At 39.4% G+C, this 18,901-nt stretch overlaps 1 protein-coding gene across 1 annotated transcript in view; it reads right to left on the reverse strand.

Annotated features, from left to right (window-relative positions):
- The window catches only part of srbd1 (S1 RNA binding domain 1), a 222,944-nt gene extending 204,054 nt beyond the window's left edge, over positions 1-18,890 (reverse strand). The window contains exons 1-8 of the mRNA XM_033025530.1: positions 18,850-18,890; positions 11,505-11,540; positions 8,835-8,905; positions 8,067-8,295; positions 7,420-7,749; positions 6,142-6,308; positions 4,860-4,977; positions 354-492 (exon numbers count right to left, since the gene is read on the reverse strand). Of these exons, the coding sequence (XP_032881421.1) occupies positions 354-492; positions 4,860-4,977; positions 6,142-6,308; positions 7,420-7,749; positions 8,067-8,295; positions 8,835-8,905; positions 11,505-11,528 (1,078 nt within the window). The 5' untranslated portion in view covers positions 11,529-11,540; positions 18,850-18,890. The remainder of the gene's footprint in view (positions 1-353; positions 493-4,859; positions 4,978-6,141; positions 6,309-7,419; positions 7,750-8,066; positions 8,296-8,834; positions 8,906-11,504; positions 11,541-18,849) is intronic.
- Between the last annotated feature and the right edge of the window lie 11 nt (positions 18,891-18,901).

An 18,901-nucleotide genomic window follows, 5' to 3' on the forward strand; every position in this document is an offset into this window, starting at 1 on the left:
TTTAGCCATTAACAAGAACAAAAATTAAGGAATAAAATAATGAGTGGATGACTTTAAAATTGAATTCTACACAGTCTAATTATCCTCATCATCACTGCACCAACAGTACATATTTTTCTCGATATGCTACATGTTAGGAGATCACCTGGCATATTAAAATGATTTCACAATATGTTTTTACATAGTTAAATACAACTTATTTGCCTGTTTTAATAATGATAGGAAGAAATAACATTGAAAAGACTATTGGACAATTAGGCCATCTGTGATCTTTCACATCTTTTTCTCCCGGTCCCAAAACAAAAGATAAAATAAAGCAAAATAATTATCAAGAATCTGAGGGGGAAACTTACCTTTCACATTTGGTTTTATATAAAGATTTAGATTAAGTTCTCCTGGACGGTCAATCAATAAATTTGCTGCAGGTTCAAGGCCGAGCTGACGTGCCTTCTGAGCTTTTGTCTTTGTGCTTCCAACTTTGTAAGGAGCAAACTGAAAATAGTCAAGGAAGTATATAGATTTTAAAGGAAAATAGCAATTGACATATGGAAATTGTATTATACAAGGGTGTATTATATTTTGTAGTATAAAATATCAATAGGAAACACAGTAATTGGATTATACCATCAGAGCAAAGTGCATAGCTACAACATTAAAAATATAATAAAAAGGATCTCTAGATGCTGGTTTATACCAAAGATGGACACAAAATGCTGGAGTAACACAGAGGGTCAGGCAGCATCTCTGCAGAAAATGGACAGGTGACATTTCAGGTCGGGACCTTTCTTCAGACTGATTGTGCTAGGGAGAGTGGGGGGGGAAAAGCTGGAATTGAAGAGAAATAAATCAGGACAAATTGGGGCCGGCACCAGATGAACTCATGCCAAGAGGTTCCCTGATGGGCTGACTGTTCACTACAGACGGATGTGAGCCCAAGAGGTATACACAAGTTCATAAATTATAGGAGCAGAATTAGCCCATTTGGCCCATGACGTCTACTCCACCATTCAACCATGGCTGATCTATCTTTCCCTCTCAACCCCATTCTCCTGCCTTTTCCCCATAACTCCTTGACACCCGGATGTGCGAACTGAGGAACCAATTAACTGATTTTTAATGGGGGGGGGGGGGGGGGAGTTGGGGGGGAAAGGAAGTGTTTGTTGAAGTAACCTAAATTTGAAGAATAGCCTCATCTAAGGCATCTTGTGTTCCCAATGTGGGGTCCTGTGCATTGGTGAGACCAAGAGTAAACTCAGCGACCGTATCACTTAATACTTGCACTCGGTTCGCCAAGGCCTACTGGATCTCCCAGGTTGCTTAACTCACCTTCCCATTTTGAATTCTGCTTCGAATCCACCCTCCCCCCCCCCCCCCCAAGCTGAAGAAGGATCCAAGAGCAAAATGTCACCAATCCATTTTCTCCAGAGATGCTATCTGACCTGCAGAGTTACCCCCGCATTTTGTGTCCATCTGTGGCATTAAAACAACTGGGCATACAATGCTTCCTTTATTGATCACTGGCCACATAATTGCCATTTCTGAACGGGTTTAAATATAATAAATCGGCAAGTATGAGGAAATGTAAATTTGGATGAAATTTACAATGAAAGCTGCAGATGCTGGAATTTCAAAGTAAAATAAAATTGCTGGAAATGTTCAACAAGTCAGCAGCATATGAGAAGAAAACTGGTATTAACATTTCAGACCGATAAACTCCCATTAGAACTGGGAGATGTTTAAAATAAACAAGTTTTATGCAACAGAGAAGAGTGTGAAGATGGGAAAAGAGTTAAAGAGAACAAAAAAGGAAGGTCTGTGATAGGGCCGGGTTCAGATGAAAGTGATGCAAGTGGAGTGGACCAAGCGAGATAATTGGTTCCCTTTCTTCTCCAGCACAGATGGAATGACTGTTTTGCCGGATACTTCTGCCAACCAGCAAGTCCGACCCTTAGCTTCCATTTTCCCGACACGCTAATTTGCCAAACCAGTCCCTCCTTTACTCGATTTCCTGCACTGTTCCAAATTAGGTATATTGCAAACTTCTAAACCAACAACAAACTTAACAATGTCACTATTAAGGCCTCATGGTTCACATTTCTGGCATATGTAATTCTGCTATAATGCGTGTTTCCAAAATGTTAAATAGATATACTGTACTGTAACTGCAAATTAGGGAATACTATTCTTATTAAATAGGTCGAATTGGTTACAACATGATTTAGATCAGGAGCTAGAGAGCCATTTAAAGGTTACTTTAGATATTGACAAGCAGAGATAAAGCTCTCATGGTTAAAAAAAAGTAAAGGGAAAAAAATGACTGTTTCCATTGGCAAGTATTGTATTTTAAGAACACAGTTATGAGTTTCACAGTGGATGGTCACTAAAATTGACAAGTAATTGCTTCTGTTGACACTTGTGGAACCAAATTCTTAAACAATGTCTTTAGCTTGCAGTAACAAAAAATAAACTAATAGCTTTTGAAAATACTTATTTTTGAAGATAGACACAAAATGCTTGAGTAAATCAGCGGAGGGTGAGGCAGCATCTTTGGAGAATGCATGGGTGACGTTTCGAGTCAGGGCTTTTCTTCAGACTTATCGTAGTAGAGAGGGTGGTGGGAAATCCAGAAGTGAAGACAAAACAGGATAAATTGGAGCCGGCAATAGTGACCTACGGCAAGGAGGTTCCCTGATAGGCTGATTGTTGGCAAGAGACAGGTCTGAGCCTAAAAGGGATTCATAGTTGCGAACTGTGCAACTAGTTAACCAACCTTTAATGGAGAAAGGGAGGAAAAGATGAGGAGAAAAAAAGGTGGAGAAAAAGCGGTATTTGCAAGAGTTAGCTAAAATTGGAGAATTCTACTCTCAGCATTTATTTTTGTATTCAACGTTTGTTTTGTTTTTTAAATCCTGCGAAAGTAACTTTCTTATTGCGAGTTTGAAACTCTAGCCCCTATTACCCTTTTCCCCATCGTCACAATTATTTTTATAACATGGTGTTGTACAACAGGAGGTTTCTTAGGAACGTGTCATAGTAGAACTACAGGTACACCTTTTCTATCTCTACCTTTCCTGATAATTTTAGATTTCACTTGTCTCTCATTTAGATCTCACCAACTGTACCTTCTGTAGTCAATAGTTTTTGTCATAAAATCAGAGTAATTTACCCTTTGGCCCAACTTGCACATGCCGACCAAGGTGACCTGTCCACACTAGTCCCATCTGCTTACGTTTTGCCCATTTTGTAGTGGCCATTTGGATTGTTTTGTGGGTCATTAATGATGGCATGGGTCTTTAAATTGCCCGTTATTATGTGGGCGGGATATATGACGTATTCTAGGACTTATTCTTGGAGCTAGGTTTCTTGCGCAGAAGCTTAGTTTTTAGTTTAGTTTTGGACCAGCATGAGGAAGGCATACCCTTTGACCATGGGGAGTGTAACGGAGGCACTAGGAGTTTTCAAACGTTTAAAGCGATATGCTGGAGTTCGATGAAGATTATAGTGTACGAGTCGGAAGAAGGTTGGATGTATACCTTATTGGTTTTCATCGACAATAAAGAATCTATTAATCAAAAGATTGTGTTATGAAGATTTATCTGTGAAGAAGCTCTGAAGGTCTCTGACGGAAAGCTCACATGCGTATAACGACATTCTCCTTAATCATGTAGTCCACTCAGTGGCTAGAGGGAGTAATCTCTTGAACGATATAAAGATCTTCCGCTACACATATCCCTGTAAACATTTCCAACCACGTACCCATCCAAATATCTTTGAGATGTTGTTAATAGTACCTGCATCAACTACCTCCTCTGGCAGCTTATTCCATACAAGTTCCTACATGATCTGAAACACCTCTATAAGATCGCCCCTCAGCCTCCTATGCTCCAAGGAATCAAGTCCTCGACTGCCCAACCTTTTACTATAGCTTAGGCCCTCCAGTCCTGGAAACATCCTCGTAAATCCTCTCTGCACTCTTTCCAGCTTAATGACATCCTTCCTATGGTAGGGTGACCAAACTTGAACACAATACTGTAAGTGCAGCCTCACCAATGTCTTATACAACTAGTTACCTAAAGCTCAACTGGTTCCATCGAAACTTATTACATTTAGTCTCACCTGTTGTTACATTTTACCATTTCTGATGAGGTTATTGATCAATAATGTTGGCACAAGAGACGATTGTGGATGAGATGCTGGAATTTTGAGCAAAATGCAAACTGCTGGAGAAACTCCAGCATTTGTGGAGGGAAATGGGCAGACATTGTTTCAAGTTGGGCCTCTGAGAAAGGGTTCCAACCCAAAACATCATCTGTTTATTCTCCTCCACAAATACGGCTTTACACGTTGAGTTGCTCCAGTATTTATCTTGATCCAAAATTTAAACTGTTTCTCTTTTCTGGATTGAAAATTTGCCTCGTGTTTGCATAGTCAAATCACTTGACCCTCTGTAACGGTAAGTGTAGGCAGACAACCCATATATTTTCCGTTTTATTATTGAAAATTACATTTGGCTTGTGGTGGAAATATTGGACTTTGAAGTAAAGCTTAATTGTGGTTAGCAAATTTAATAGACAATTATGAGTGATCTGCACTGGCAATGTTTTCCTGACTCCCCACCCCAAACTTTGCAAAGCACGAACAGTAGCAGCAACAGTGATCTGAATTGGTGATATCCACCTAGATCTTTAGTGTTAATATTACAAACTAGATAAGAATATGAGCTACATAAAATCCACCTGTTATAAGAGACATTTACTCACACCATAAACAAACAACTTTTAATCTAGATTTTTATTTCTTGCAAGATCATTAAATGGATTTGTTTTTAAAAGTGAAATTAATATTGACTTATTACTAACCACATGTTCTATTTCGTCCATGGTCCTGCAGTTCAACAAACTTGCTTTTATGAAAGGTGTAAGCTTATCTTGTTTTGCTACCTTCTGTACAGCTGTGTGAGCTTTCTTAATGACAGCCCTAAAAAGGAAGTAAAATAATACCAATGTTAAATCAGTCTTACAAGAATTCACAATGAAAATGTGATCCAATTCATTCACTCCAAACATTAATTGATCAAGGCAATACAAGAGAATTGCTATTAACATTAAAACTCTTAAATGATGAAGACCTTCAATTTGGGTTGGCAAAAGACAATTGAAACAAAAGAGAACATGACTGGTAGAAGAACAAAGAAAAGAATGGTGCCTGGTGCCATCTTCTGGACCCTAACCTAACGCTATAACGAGCAGTCGCGTGGTGCTCAAGATCATCAAAAATTGATCCATACTCTTCCTTTCTCTTCTGAAGAATATTTTCATAAAACAGTAAGATTCAGGTAGCTGTTATAAAGTACTGTGCAGAGAAAATAACTTTCCTTGATTTCACATATTTGAATAGCAATAAACAGGATAAATTGAAGATATATAATGCACTTTGGGAAATGGTCACTAACGTGGAGGCACAGATTTATGTGAATTGTAGGATGTGGATTGAGAAAAAATTAGATTGTAAGGGATGAAGGGATGGATACTGCCTGAAAGAGTGGGGGTAAGCACAAGGCATAAAATCACGAGGGGAATAGATAGGGTGAATGCAGTCTTTTACCCAGAGTAGGGGAATCAAGAATCAGAGGACATAGGTTGAAGGTCAGAGGAGAAGGTTTTGATAGGAACCTAAGGGGCAGCATTTTCTTGTAGGGTGGTTTAATGGAACGATCTGCCAGAGGAGGAAGTGGAGGCAGATACTATAACATGTAAAATAAATTGGACAGGTACAGGGATAGGAAAGGTTTAAGGGGAAATGGGCCAAATGCAGGCAAAAATGGAGCGTGGATCGAAGGGCCTATTTTTGAGATGTATAATTCTATGAAGAAATATGCAAATAAATTTCAGTTCAAGGTTTAATCCAGATCTTGCACACAGCTGGATCCAAGCATTTGTTGAAACAGACTAGCTACTCATTTGTTCACTTAAACAGAAAACTAGGGTTAATATATAATTTATAAAAGGAAACCTTTTATTAATAATCTGCCATTATAGATATATCCCCATAAATTCTAAAACAAAATTTGTGACGTAGCAGATAAAGTAATTGAAGTTTTATATAAAGCAACATTAAAAAAATTTCATTTATGTTACTCACGTTAATTCTTCAAGTGTTTGTTGTACTTCTCGTAGAGTATCAGCATCCATGTTATTAGTCAGTTCCTTTCGGTAACGTGCAATAAATGGAATGGTGTTTTCTTCTTTGAAAAGTTGAATAAGATTTGCACAAACCCATCCCTCTGTGCTGGTCCGCTCAGACAGCATCTAAAAGCACAATGTTACAGCAAAGTGTATCATGGGTTATACTGCTAACATTTTTCCTGTTATTGCTCGCGGTTGGTCAGAGAGGTTCCCAGTCAATAAAAAGGATACATTAGCAGCACAGTATTTAACCCACCAGACTAGAAATCTAGGGAACTTCGCCGTAATTCAAAAACTACCATGTAGCTGTGGAATTTAAATTTAAATTAATTGTATTTTGAGAGGGAACAGAACACTAAAAAAACTATTGCTCTTCTGTTAAAACCACATGTGGAAATTTAAAGAAAACAATTTAACAACGAGGGTAAAGTAAAACATTCCATCAACATTTTCACCCTTTACAGACTGCATTAAACTGAATATATTCCATAAATTTAAACTATAATTCCATACTATCAAACTTTTGTTACAGAATATTAAAATTCTGATTGATGATGAAGAACTGAAAATCCAAAACTTCATTAGAACTTTGTTTGGCAACCCCATGTAGGTAAATGAGACTAATGCTCAGAGAAGCTAAATCTGGAATGTCTTTCGAGAAAGACAAGGGAATATATACAAACATACATAAAAGTTACAAAGTGGTGGAGTAAGTCAGCATCTCTAGAGGACATGGATATGTGACATTTCAGGTTGGGACTCGTCTTCAGTGTGAAGAAAGGTCCCAACCCAAAACGTCACCTATTCTGTTCCTCCAGAGATGCTGCCTGATCTGCTGAGTTACTCTAGTCTAGCACTTTGTAATCTGTGCAAGATTCCAGCATCAGGTGTTCCTTATGTTGACATTAATGTATGTCAATTTCATACCAATATTAGCAATTGTATTCATGAGAATTATCAATGTATGAAAGAGACTTCCAAATTGAAAAGCTGAGGCAATAAGGTTGAATGCCCTTTCTGAATATATCAGTGGAATATGAAGTGAATGGCAAAGCTCATCTTGATTGATTTTCTAAACCAAGGATATTGCAAGCTAAAGATAACAAAAGTGCCCGTACAGACACGAGCAAGAATTATTCAAAAAAAATATAGAAGAATATTCAAACGTAAAACAATAAACTCCTTGCCAAAACACAAATTTTATGTATTATACCTAAACAGGAAGAGTACGCACCTGAACTACGTTCCAGTTCATTTGCATGTCCCCAATCTCCACATTTCCTCTTTGGAGTTTTACTGGTTTCCCATCAGGGTTCTTTTCAGTTTTCTGTTTTTTTAAAGCAGGCTCCTCCCATGTAAAACTCACAGATTCTTCCTTGATTTCTGATTCATTCAACTGCATGCTAGTTGACGGCTGTTCAATTTTAACCTGGCAGTGTCCAATTTCTTTCTTGACTCGCGCTGAAGTTTTCTGAGGCTCTCCCTTTTGTTTCATACTTCCTGAATCCTGTTTACTTTGTGAGGATAATATATCTTCATTATTATTCAAAACTGGCAATTTTTCCTGTGGGATAAATAACATTTAGGAGTCATCCTCAAAAGACGATTTGTTTTATTTTTCAATCAATCTATTCTGTCACTTTCAATAGTCAAATTGAATAAAATTATAATTTTACTTCCATATGTTCAGTTGAATTACGTTAATGGCATATATTTATGTACTGCATGTTTAGTATTTTACTGGCTCTGACTTTAAGGCAAATGTCTATGAGTTCAGATCACAATTTAGTATTCCCCGTGTCCTTTATTCACTTTGACAATAGGTTAATGCATCACCACGACCAATATTTTTGTTAAATGTGACATTAATAAATTTCTCACCATAATAACCTGGTCCACATTTGGTTTCTCCGCTGTTTTCTTTCTGGTTGTTTTAACTGCTGTTTTTCTGGCAGATTTTTTCACCGGTGCTTTTTTTGTTGCTGGACTTCCTAATTCTGACTTAATTTTCTTTTTAATAGTCACCATTTTTTCTGCAGTCACTCTTTTTGACTTCTTTGCAGCTTTACTTTCAGGTACCCATTCTTCTTCAGAATCATTATCAGAAGTTCTGTGCAATAAAAACCATTGGTAAATCAATGGAAATTAGTCTCAAATGGAAGAATATTTTTCATTTGATAAAAAAATATATCACAAAGAAAATTAGGGGATCTCAGAAAATCAAAACGTCAACCCAGGGCAAGAGTTGATTCAAATATTTAACCTCCCTACAGGCCAGGAGAAGCAAAGGCCCCTCCATACCCCCAACCTATTGCTGTTGGAATGAAGATCTGTGTCTTCGCCTGATTGAAGATGAACACAAATAAAGCAATAACGCTGAATTGTCCAGGTGGCTTCGACACTAAAGCAAATTAAGAATGTAAGAAAGCTAAACATTTTAGTTTGCCTACAAAGATAATGAATAGGCAATTCTCATCTCAATGACACTGATTATGATTTGTGAATACATGTCATCTAACTTTACGAAATTTAAAACACATGACTAAATATTTGAAGGTACCCTGTATTACAAATGCACCATAGAGTAATAAGAATAAATCAATATTCTCAACACAACAAAAAAGTCAAACATTTAAGAAATAAACTTACGTGTCAAGAAATGAGTCATCGTCTTCTGAAAATGGCCTTTTTTGGCACGTTTTCTCTGTGGTTTCTGACATCTGTAAATTGATTTGAAGCGGTATCATTTTAATATTGAAAAATATAGGTTCATATTAATTGATCAATGGCTGCTATCCAACCTGCCTATTCTAGTCAGCTGTTTGGTATAAACTTGACTAAAGTCTCACGAGAAACCTATGAAGTTTTAGCATCAAGCAGCATGCAAACCTAGAGCCAGCCTGACAACAGCATAAAGTAATTCCAGTTTATGTTCAGTCTTTAAGCAAATCATTTTTATGTGCACAAACTAATTTATATTTCTAACACACCAGCAGTCACTAGCATTATCTAACGTTCTCTCTTTGTGCTACAAGGTAGAGATGTGGATATTCCACATTACCCTCAATGTTGAATAAACAATACAAGACCTTGGAATTAATCATTTCTGCATTTTTATTACCTTGCTTCTCGCTTTCACCTTTAACTGACACCGGTAAAATCTGAAGTGTCAGTATTGCAGTTGAACAAAGAGGACTATGGAGGCATGAGGGAGGAGCTGAACAAAGTTGACTGGAAAGCGACCCTAGCAGGGATGACAGTGGAACAGCAATGGCAGGTATTTCTGGGAATAATCCAGAAGACGCAGGATCATTTCATTCCAAAGAGGAAGAATGATTCTAAGGGGAGTAAAAGGCAACTGTGGCTGACAAGGGAAGTCAAGAACTAAAAGAAAAGATGTATAACATAGCAAAGATGAACGGGAAGCCAGAGGATTGGGAAACTTTTAAAGATCAACAGAAGGTAACTAAAAAGTCAATACGGGGAGAAAAGATGAAGTACAAAGGTAAGCTAGCCAAGAATATAAAGGAGGACAGTAAAAGCTTCTTTAGGTATGTGAAGAGGAAAAAATTAGTTAAGACAAATGTGGGTCCCTTAAAGACAGAAACAGGTGAATTTATTATGGGGAGCAAGGATATGGCAGATGAATTGAGCAGATACTTTGGCTCTGTCTTCACTAAGGAAGACACAAACAATCTCTCAGATATACTAGAGGACAGAGGACCTAGGGTGACAGAGGAACTGAAGGAAATTCACATTAGTCAAGAAATGGTGTGGGTAGACTGATGGGACTGAAGGCTCATAAATCCCCAGGGCCTGATGGTCTGCATCCCAGGGTACTCAAGGAGGTGGATCTGGAAATCGTGGACGCATTGGTGATCATTTTCCAATGCTCTATAGATTCTGGATCAGTTCCTGTGGATTGGAGGGCAGCTAATGTTATCCCACTTTTTAAGAAAGGAGGAAGAGAGAAAGCAGGGAATTATAGACCAGTTAGCCTGACATTGGTGGTGGGGAAGTTGCTGGAGTCGATTATTAAAGATGTAATGGTGACGCATTTGGATAGCAGTAACAGGATGGGTCCAAGTCAGCATTGATTTATGAAGGGGAAATCATGTTTGACTACTGGAATTGTTTGAGGATGTAACAAGTAAAATGGACAAGGGAGAGCGAGCGGATGCAGTGTATCCGGACTTTCAGAAAGCCTTTGATAATGTCCCGCACAGGAGATAAGTGGGCAAAATTAGAGCACATGGTATTGGGGGTAGGGTACTGTCATGGATAGAAAATTGGTTGGCAGACAGGAAACAAAGAGTAGGGATTAACAGTTCCCTTTCAGAATGGTAAGTAGTGACTTGTGGGGTGCCGCAAGGTTCGGTGCTGGGACCGCAGCTATTTACAATATACATTAATGATGATTTAGATGAAGGAATTAAAAGTGTCATGAGCACATTTGCAGATGATTCAATGCTGGGTGGCAGTGTGAACTGTGAAGAGGATGTTATGAGGATTCAGGGTAACTTAGGTGAGTGGGCAGATGCATGTCAGATGCAGTATAATGTGGATAAATGTGAGGTTATCCACTTTGGTGACAAAAACAGGAAGGCAGAGTATTATCTGAATGGTAGGTACACAAAAATGCTGGAGAAACTCAGCGGGTGCAGCAGCATCTATGGAGCGAAGGAAATAGGCAACGTTTCAGGCCGAAGTTTTGAGGGAGTGCAGCGTAGGTTCATGAGGTTAATTCCTGGGATGGTGTGACTGCCATATGATGAAAGAATGGAACGACCAGGCTTGTATTCACTGGAATTTGTAAAGATGAGAGGGGATCTGATTGAAACATAAGATTATTAAGGGTTTGGATATTAGAAACATTAAGGGATTGGACACGCTAGATGCAGGTACATGTTCCCGATGTTGGGGGAGTCCAGAAACAGGGGTCACAGTTTAAGAATAAAGGGTAGGCCATTTAGAACTGAGATGAGGAAAAACCTTTTCACACAGAGAGTTGTGAATTTGTGGAATTCTCCGCCTCAGAAGGCAGTGGAGGCCGATTCACTGGATGCACTCAAAAGAGAGTTAGATAGAGCTCTCAGAGCTAGTGGAATCAAGGGATATGGGGAGAAGGCAGGAACAGGGTACTGATTGTGGATGATCAGCCATGATCACATTGAATGGCAGTGCTGGCTCAAAGGGCCAAATGTCCTACTCCTGCACCTATTGTCAATGTATCGATGTACTTAAACATTTGAACTGAGTACTAAAGTTTTAGCTTATTTTATGCTATTACATTGTTGTTAGGTTTAAAATGTCACATACCATTGCATCACTCTTGGATTCCATCTACTTTAAAATCTTCATCAAATAGAAAGAAAAACATTAGATATACATACTAATATCTCATGTGAACCTTAATCTCCAAGTATTGTTTCATCTTTATAGCTAACATTTAGTATTATGATCACCAATTATGCCAGCAACAACATATTAGGAAACCTAGGGTATCTAACAATATGCTATGTTTTTAATTCTCTTGACAAATAACAGCAAGAACCAGAGATGGAACAAAAATACCACTATAGTCACACAATCTGAATGGAATTTATAATATACAATTTCACTTTTTTTCTTACAAATGAGCATGCAAATAAACAGTCAAAAATATTAAATTGCATTTGCAGTTGTGTACGACAAATTTGGCATTACATGGTATATTTACCATTATTGTGGCCCTTTCTGTAAATAGCTTGGAAATTAATAATTTAAAATCGAGCAAAATATTTTGTGGTCTTTGCAAGATTATAATCTGCCTAACAAGAAATATTATAAATTGACATATTACAAAAAGCATATGTACTCTTTGGGGGAAAAAACAGTGAAACGTATATAACTGGTAACATGAAAGGCAATATATTTGGCAGACTTCTTGACTGAACATCTGCGGACCACAATTAACTTGGAAGATTATTTCTCTTTTAATAATAATAATAATCATAAATTTTATTTAATGGGCCTTTCAGACATCTCAAGGACACCTTACATAGTAATCGGAATAACATATAATCGGAATATAACAAGTAATAAAGACATCACAGAGACACAAATTAAAAACAGAATTCAATCCAAAAACAGAAAATCAAAAACACAGTGTGAAGAGAGAGCAGCGGCAGCCAAAGCGCGCCAGCGTCCACTCTCTCTTCACGGCAGCCATCTTGGACACAGACCTACAGGACTACAATTAGACAAAAAAAATCATCCCCCACAGTGGATAGCACTGTGGAGGAAGGCACAATGTCCAGTCCCCACCCCATGTTCACCCCAAAGTCAGGCCTATTGAGGCCACCGCAATTGCCTCTACGGAGGCCCGATGTCCCTGGCCGTTCTCACCGGGTGGTCTTGCCCCGGCGTCGGGAGAGTCCTTTCGGCGGCTGGGCCACCTGGAACGGCCGCTTCCTGGTTGGAGCCCGCGGCTGCCGAAGCCGACAAGGCCGCGCCGGTTTGGAGCTCCCAGGCTCCCGATGAAAAAGTCGGCGCCGCCTCTCCGCACTGCCACCTCGCCGCACTGCCGCCTCTCCGCACGCCGCCTCTCCGCACGCCGCCTCTCCGCACGCCGCCTCTCCGCACGCCGCCTCTCCGCACGCCGCCTCTCTGCACGCCGCCTCTCTGCACGCCGCCTCTCTGCACGCCGCCTCTCCGCTCCGCAGACCCGTAGCCCGGAGATGTTGCTCTCGGCGGTCCAGCGCGGCGACCCAGGCAAGGCGTCGCCCGCTCCACTCCGCTCCAGCGCTTCAACGCTGTGCCGCCACCGAGGCCGAGGTGCTGGGAGCGGGAGCCAGGAAACGGCGCTCCAAGCCCGCAGGTAGGCCACGAGGACGGGTCGACGGGCAGCCCGGAGAAAAGGCTGCCACACCGACCAGGTAGGGACCTAGAAATAAAGTTTACACCTACCCCCCACATTAAAAAGACCATATCCCCTACAAACAAAAAACAGGACTCATTAAAAACTATTAAAAAAACGGATTTAAAACGGACGGCTGCTGGCTGGCAGCCGTTCACCAAGATGGCTCCTCCTCAGAGGTGAACTTATTTGAAATTTTGTGATTTAGCATATGAATGCATAGTAATGCCCATTTCAACTGCAGTTACAGTGAATACCAATACAAACTGTACACGCCAACATAAATTATTTTTAAGAGGTGAACATATTTGAAATTTTGTGATTTCAAATTGTATTCAATTCAAATTTATTAAAATAATAGTCTCAATTTTTCACCAAATGTTCTATTCTCCAAATTTTGCAAAAATTCCTTTACTTTGGTGTGCCACTTTTTTTAGCATATGAATGCATAGCAATGCCCATTTCAACTGCAGTTACAGTGAATACCAATACAAACTGTACACGCCAACATAAAAAACATATTAACCAGAAACTTGAAAAACCGACAATCCCTTCCATCCCAATCCCCAACATATTTTATACTCATCCTGCAATCATGGGAGAAAATTGATAGCACAGACAGAGGTTATTTGTGCATTTGGAGGAGATATCATTTGAAGTTAGTTGTTTTATGCTTCATCTGCCAAAGGGCAATGGGCATGCTCTCAATTATCTCTTCTAGCCTGCCAATCCAGTGAGAATTTTGAATTATCACTGGATTTTCAGTTTCCTTTATGTATTTTGAATTTCCTTCTTGACTGTCCTTTGCCTCTTTTGACCCTGAACTCCAAAATTCTGCTCCTAAACCTCTCCTTTGATCTAGTTTAAAACTTACTTCCTTGACCAAAATTTCCATCTCACCTCCTGGTACATGATTACACGACATAAAACAAAATGTGGCTGATAATGTTCCTGTGAAGTTCTATATAAATTAAAGTAATTGTATTAGGAAAGTCATTGGAAGTATTAGGAAAGAACAAACTATGCACTAGCATGAAGGGAGGACATTGAAGGACCTCAGAGTATGGGCAAAGTTGCATTAGGTAACATAATACAATATTAGGGTGGTGAGAAATGAATCCTTCAATGTGCAACCAATCTCTATGACAAATATGTTCAATGCTAACATTACTGATTTCACCATCAAAGTTGGTAATCTGGAATGCCATTCACAGAGGCAGAAGATGAAAGGCTATTGTTTGGCAGGGTCAACAAAGGCATCTTCACAATTAATGTTAACTACAGTGCATTATACTGGTCATGTCTGTAAATAGTTTGGAACCGAATCATTTAAACATTGTTGTGGTCTTTGCAAGATTATATCAAGAGTGTTTAACACAACAAACTACGTAAACCATTTTGACGTGTTTTCCCATCAGAGAGCTGGAAGTTTGCCTTCAATTTATAGTGTTACTTACACGTTGAAATGTCTCAAAGAGCATCATAGGGGGCATTAATATTCAAAATTTGGTAGAGTACGATTAGACCTGGTTACTATTAACAGTCAAAGCGGTAGGTTTCAAAGAGCATTTTTAAGGAGAGAAGTATCTCTTTGCACATCAACTCAGTCATATACACATCAAATTCACGCAGAATGAGCTGCCCAAAAGTTCATCATAATAATATCTGGACCCATCTCCAAAAAGGGCAATGTAGGATTCCAAACTTTCAAAGCTCAATGACATCACTAATTTGACTCGGCAGTGTGTGCACGGCATACAACAATAACTTTGATTGACATAATGGCTTTCATTGCAGCAAATCAACCTTGGATAGTTCACAGGAGAGTTATCAAACATAAACTGATACTAAGCCATAAAGAGACCCGCATCCGATTGCTGCTTAGTTAAAGAGGTAGTTCCAAGAAAAACTTTGTAGGAGGAAAGAGGTATAGAGAAGGGGCTTTGGAAGGAATTCCCTGAGGCCCGGCACCCTAAAGAACAATGCCAACAATTAATAAGTAAAACACAGGGCAACAAAGAGTAGATACCACAGAGCATTGTAGGACTTAAGAGTTCAACTTTAGAATGAGACTTGGCCATGGAAGTACATAAATAAAATGTGAAGATTTTAAATTTGGAACTTGAGCTTAAATAAATAACAACAAATAAATATTGTGAAGCTTGGAGATAGGTGTCAGATGAGGCAACAGGTTGTTCCATCAACTAATAGACTGCACTTCCATTTGTGCAGGAATCCCTTAACTGCATCTACATAGCTTTATTTTAAACATACTTTAAGGTATTGACCAAGAACAAATTCGTAAATCTAGAGAATGAGCCACAGTAGCATAGATCACAAAGATGTTTGTACAAAGGAACACAATGTTTTGTGAAAGAGAAATACACAGCAGCAATGAAAATGGAAAATTTGGAAACACACAGCAGCATCTGTGGAGTGAGCTGTTGACGTTTCAAAACATCATGCTGAAAATGTTAACTGTTTCTCTTTCCAGAGTCTTTCCAACATTTACTGCTTCATTTTCAGATTTCCAGTATCTGCTGTATTTTTGACTCATTTAGCTCGGCAGGAAATGTTAGGGAGCAAATTCCAAAGCATGAGCAGTTGAGTGTATGAATAATGATAGATTAAAATGGGATGAGCTAAAAGACAGAAAGAGTTCAGAGATTACAAAGGTTTACAAAACTGGTGCAGAGTAGGAGGGCTGTGACCAGGTAGAAAACAAATTAAATGATTCTAAAATTGAGGCATGAGACCAGAAACTTACTGTTTATAAATACGCATAGGCATAATAACCATATAACCATATAACAATTACAGCACGGAAACAGGCCATCTCGGCCCTACAAGTCCGTGCCGAACAATTATTTTCCCCTAGTCCCATCTATCTGCACTCAGACCATAACCCTCCATTCCTTTCCCATCCATATACCTATCCAATTTATTTTTAAATTATAAATTGAACCTGCCTCCACCACTTCCACTGGAAGCTCATTCCACACAGCTACCACTCTCTGAGTAAAGAAGTTCCCCCTCATGTTACCCCTAAATTTCTGTCCCTTAATTCTCGTCATGTCCTCTTGTTTGAATCTTCCCTACTCTCAATGGGAAAAGCTTGTCCACGTCAACTCTGTCTATCCCTCTCATCATTTTAAAGACCTCTATCAAGTCCCCCCTTAACCTTCTGCGCTCCAGAGAATAAAGACCTAACTTATTCAACCTTTCTCTGTAACTTAGTTGCTGAAACCCAGGCAACATTCTAGTAAATCTCCTCTGCACTCTCTCTATTTTGTTGACATCCTTCCTATAATTGAGCGACCAAAATTGTACACCATACTCCAGAATTGGTCTCACCAATGCCTTGTACAATTTTAACATTACATCCCAACTTCTATACTCAATGCTCTGATTTATAAAGGCTAGCATATCAAAAGCTTTCTTTACCACCTATCTACATGAGATTCCACCTTCAGGGAACTATACACAGTTATTCCTAAATCCCTCTGTTCAACTGCATTCCTCAATTCGCTACCATTTACCATGTACGTCCTATTTTGATTTGTCCTGCCAAGATGTAGCACCTCACACTTATCAGCATTAAACTCTATCTGCCATCTTTCAGCCCATTCTTCCAAATGGCCTAAATCTCTCTGTAGACTTTGGAAATCTACTTCATTATCCACAACCCCACCTATCTTAGTATCATCTGCATACTTACTAATCCAATTTACCACACCTTCATCCAGATCATTGATGTACATGACAAACAACAGTGGACCCAACACAGATCCCTGAGGCACCCCACTAGTCACCTGCCTCCAACCTGACAACAGCCATCCACCATTACTCTCTGGCGTCTCCCAATCAGCCACTGTTGAATCCATCTTGCTACTCCTGCATTTATACCCAACAATTGAACCTTCTTAACCAACCTTCCATGAGGAACCTTGTCAAAGGCCTTACTAAAGTCCATATAGACAACATCCACTGCTTTACCCTCATCAATTTCCCTAGTAACCTCTTCAAAAAATTCAAGAAGATTAGTCAAACATGACCTTCCAGGCACAAATCCATGTTGACTGTTCCTAATCAGACCCTGTTTATCCAGATGCTTATATATATTATCTCTAAGTATCTTTTCCATTAATTTGCCCACCACTGAAGTCAAACTAACAGGTCTATAATTGCTAGGTTTACTCTTAGAACCCTTTTTAAACAATGGAACAACATGCGCAGTACGCCAATCCTCGGGCACTATTCCCGTTTCTAATGACATTTGAAATATTTCTGTTATAGCCCTGCTATTTCTGCACTAACTTCCCTCAATGTCCCAGGGAATATCCTGTCAGGACCCGGAGTCTTATCCACTTTTATATTTTTCAAAAGTGTCATTATTTCTTTTTCTTTGAATCTCATAGTATCCATAGCTACTCTACTTGTTTCCCTTACCTCACATAATTCAATATCCTTCTCCTTGGTGAATACCGAAGAAAATAAATTGTTCAATATCTCCCCCATCTCTTTTGGCTCTGCAGATAGCTGTCCACTCTGTCTCTCTAATGGATCAATGTTATCCCTCGTTATCCTTTTGCTATTAATATAGCTGTAGAAACCCTTTGGATTTACTTTCACCTTACTTGCCAAAGCAACCTCATATCTTCTTTTAGCTTTTCTAATTTCTTTCTTAAGATTCTTTTTACATTCTTTATACTCCTCAAGCACCTCATTCACTCCATGCTGCCTATAATTATTGTAGATAGGCTTGATATTATATAGGGTGGAAGAAAACAGGCCGAAGAGTATCAAAAAGATAAAGTCTAGTAATAACAGGAGATAGCTTCTACAGCTGAGCTGTAGCATGGTCCCCATCAGATTATTGCTGGAAGTAGAGGGTGCTTGTGATGCAATAGGTATGGCCAGTTTGTGTAAAAATCAAACATGATGCTCAAATTAAGAATAATGTTATTCAGATTCAAATATTCCCCAGAGGAAAAACGTAGACATGCAACGCACTGTGTGGCAATAAACAAATACGATTGTATCAATATCCCTGCGCTTAATTTGCAACATTTTAGTTTTGTTTACTATCAAAGGGCATAAATAGCGAGTTCCTCAAACACAAAACGCACGTCATGTTAAAGCGAATGATTGCAAGTCGATACTTTTCTGTGCGTGCGCTTTCTCCATCGATGTACCAGACAATAATCTATTTTTCCAACTTAGTGGGGAACCGGTCACTGTGACTCGTTGCTGTCTTTTTAAGTGATAGTGGGAGAAAGTGACGATCTGTTTCGAACAGCTTCCCCAGTGATTTAACGGGTTGAAAGTTATTGGAATCGTAAACACGAGTTTACGGCATCGGTGCACTGCAACAAGTTACAGGTGATTTCAGTCTGGAGCAAGCACCCGGCAGCACCTCCCTGCCTAGCCCACAAAACAAAGCTCATGGCTGGTTTCTTTAACCAGGTGTTATCGGTTAGTGAAGGGGATGTCAGCACATGCTAAATGTACCGAGTGTTTAGCCACTGTTACTGCACTGGAAGACGTGATGCACACAACCCGCCTGCTCCTCCCTCCCTGTGAAAGGCCCGCCGTCCGCCACCAGCCATTCAAACCCAGAGCCGTTAATGATTGTTAGTGAAGTACAGTCCGCACTGTTTAAAAAACACATACACACAATTCAATATAATGCATTTCCCAATGATTATTCCCCGTGAACAATAAGACTTTGCTCACTCTGGGTGAAGCTAAAACAAACTCCCTGACCTGCGTGATGGTGTCTCGGGGAAGTGCGCAGGCGCGCTGGCGGAAATTGCAG

The sequence above is a fragment of the Amblyraja radiata genome, chromosome 8 (genome assembly GCF_010909765.2).
Source record: "Amblyraja radiata isolate CabotCenter1 chromosome 8, sAmbRad1.1.pri, whole genome shotgun sequence".
Taxonomy (NCBI): domain Eukaryota; kingdom Metazoa; phylum Chordata; class Chondrichthyes; order Rajiformes; family Rajidae; genus Amblyraja; species Amblyraja radiata.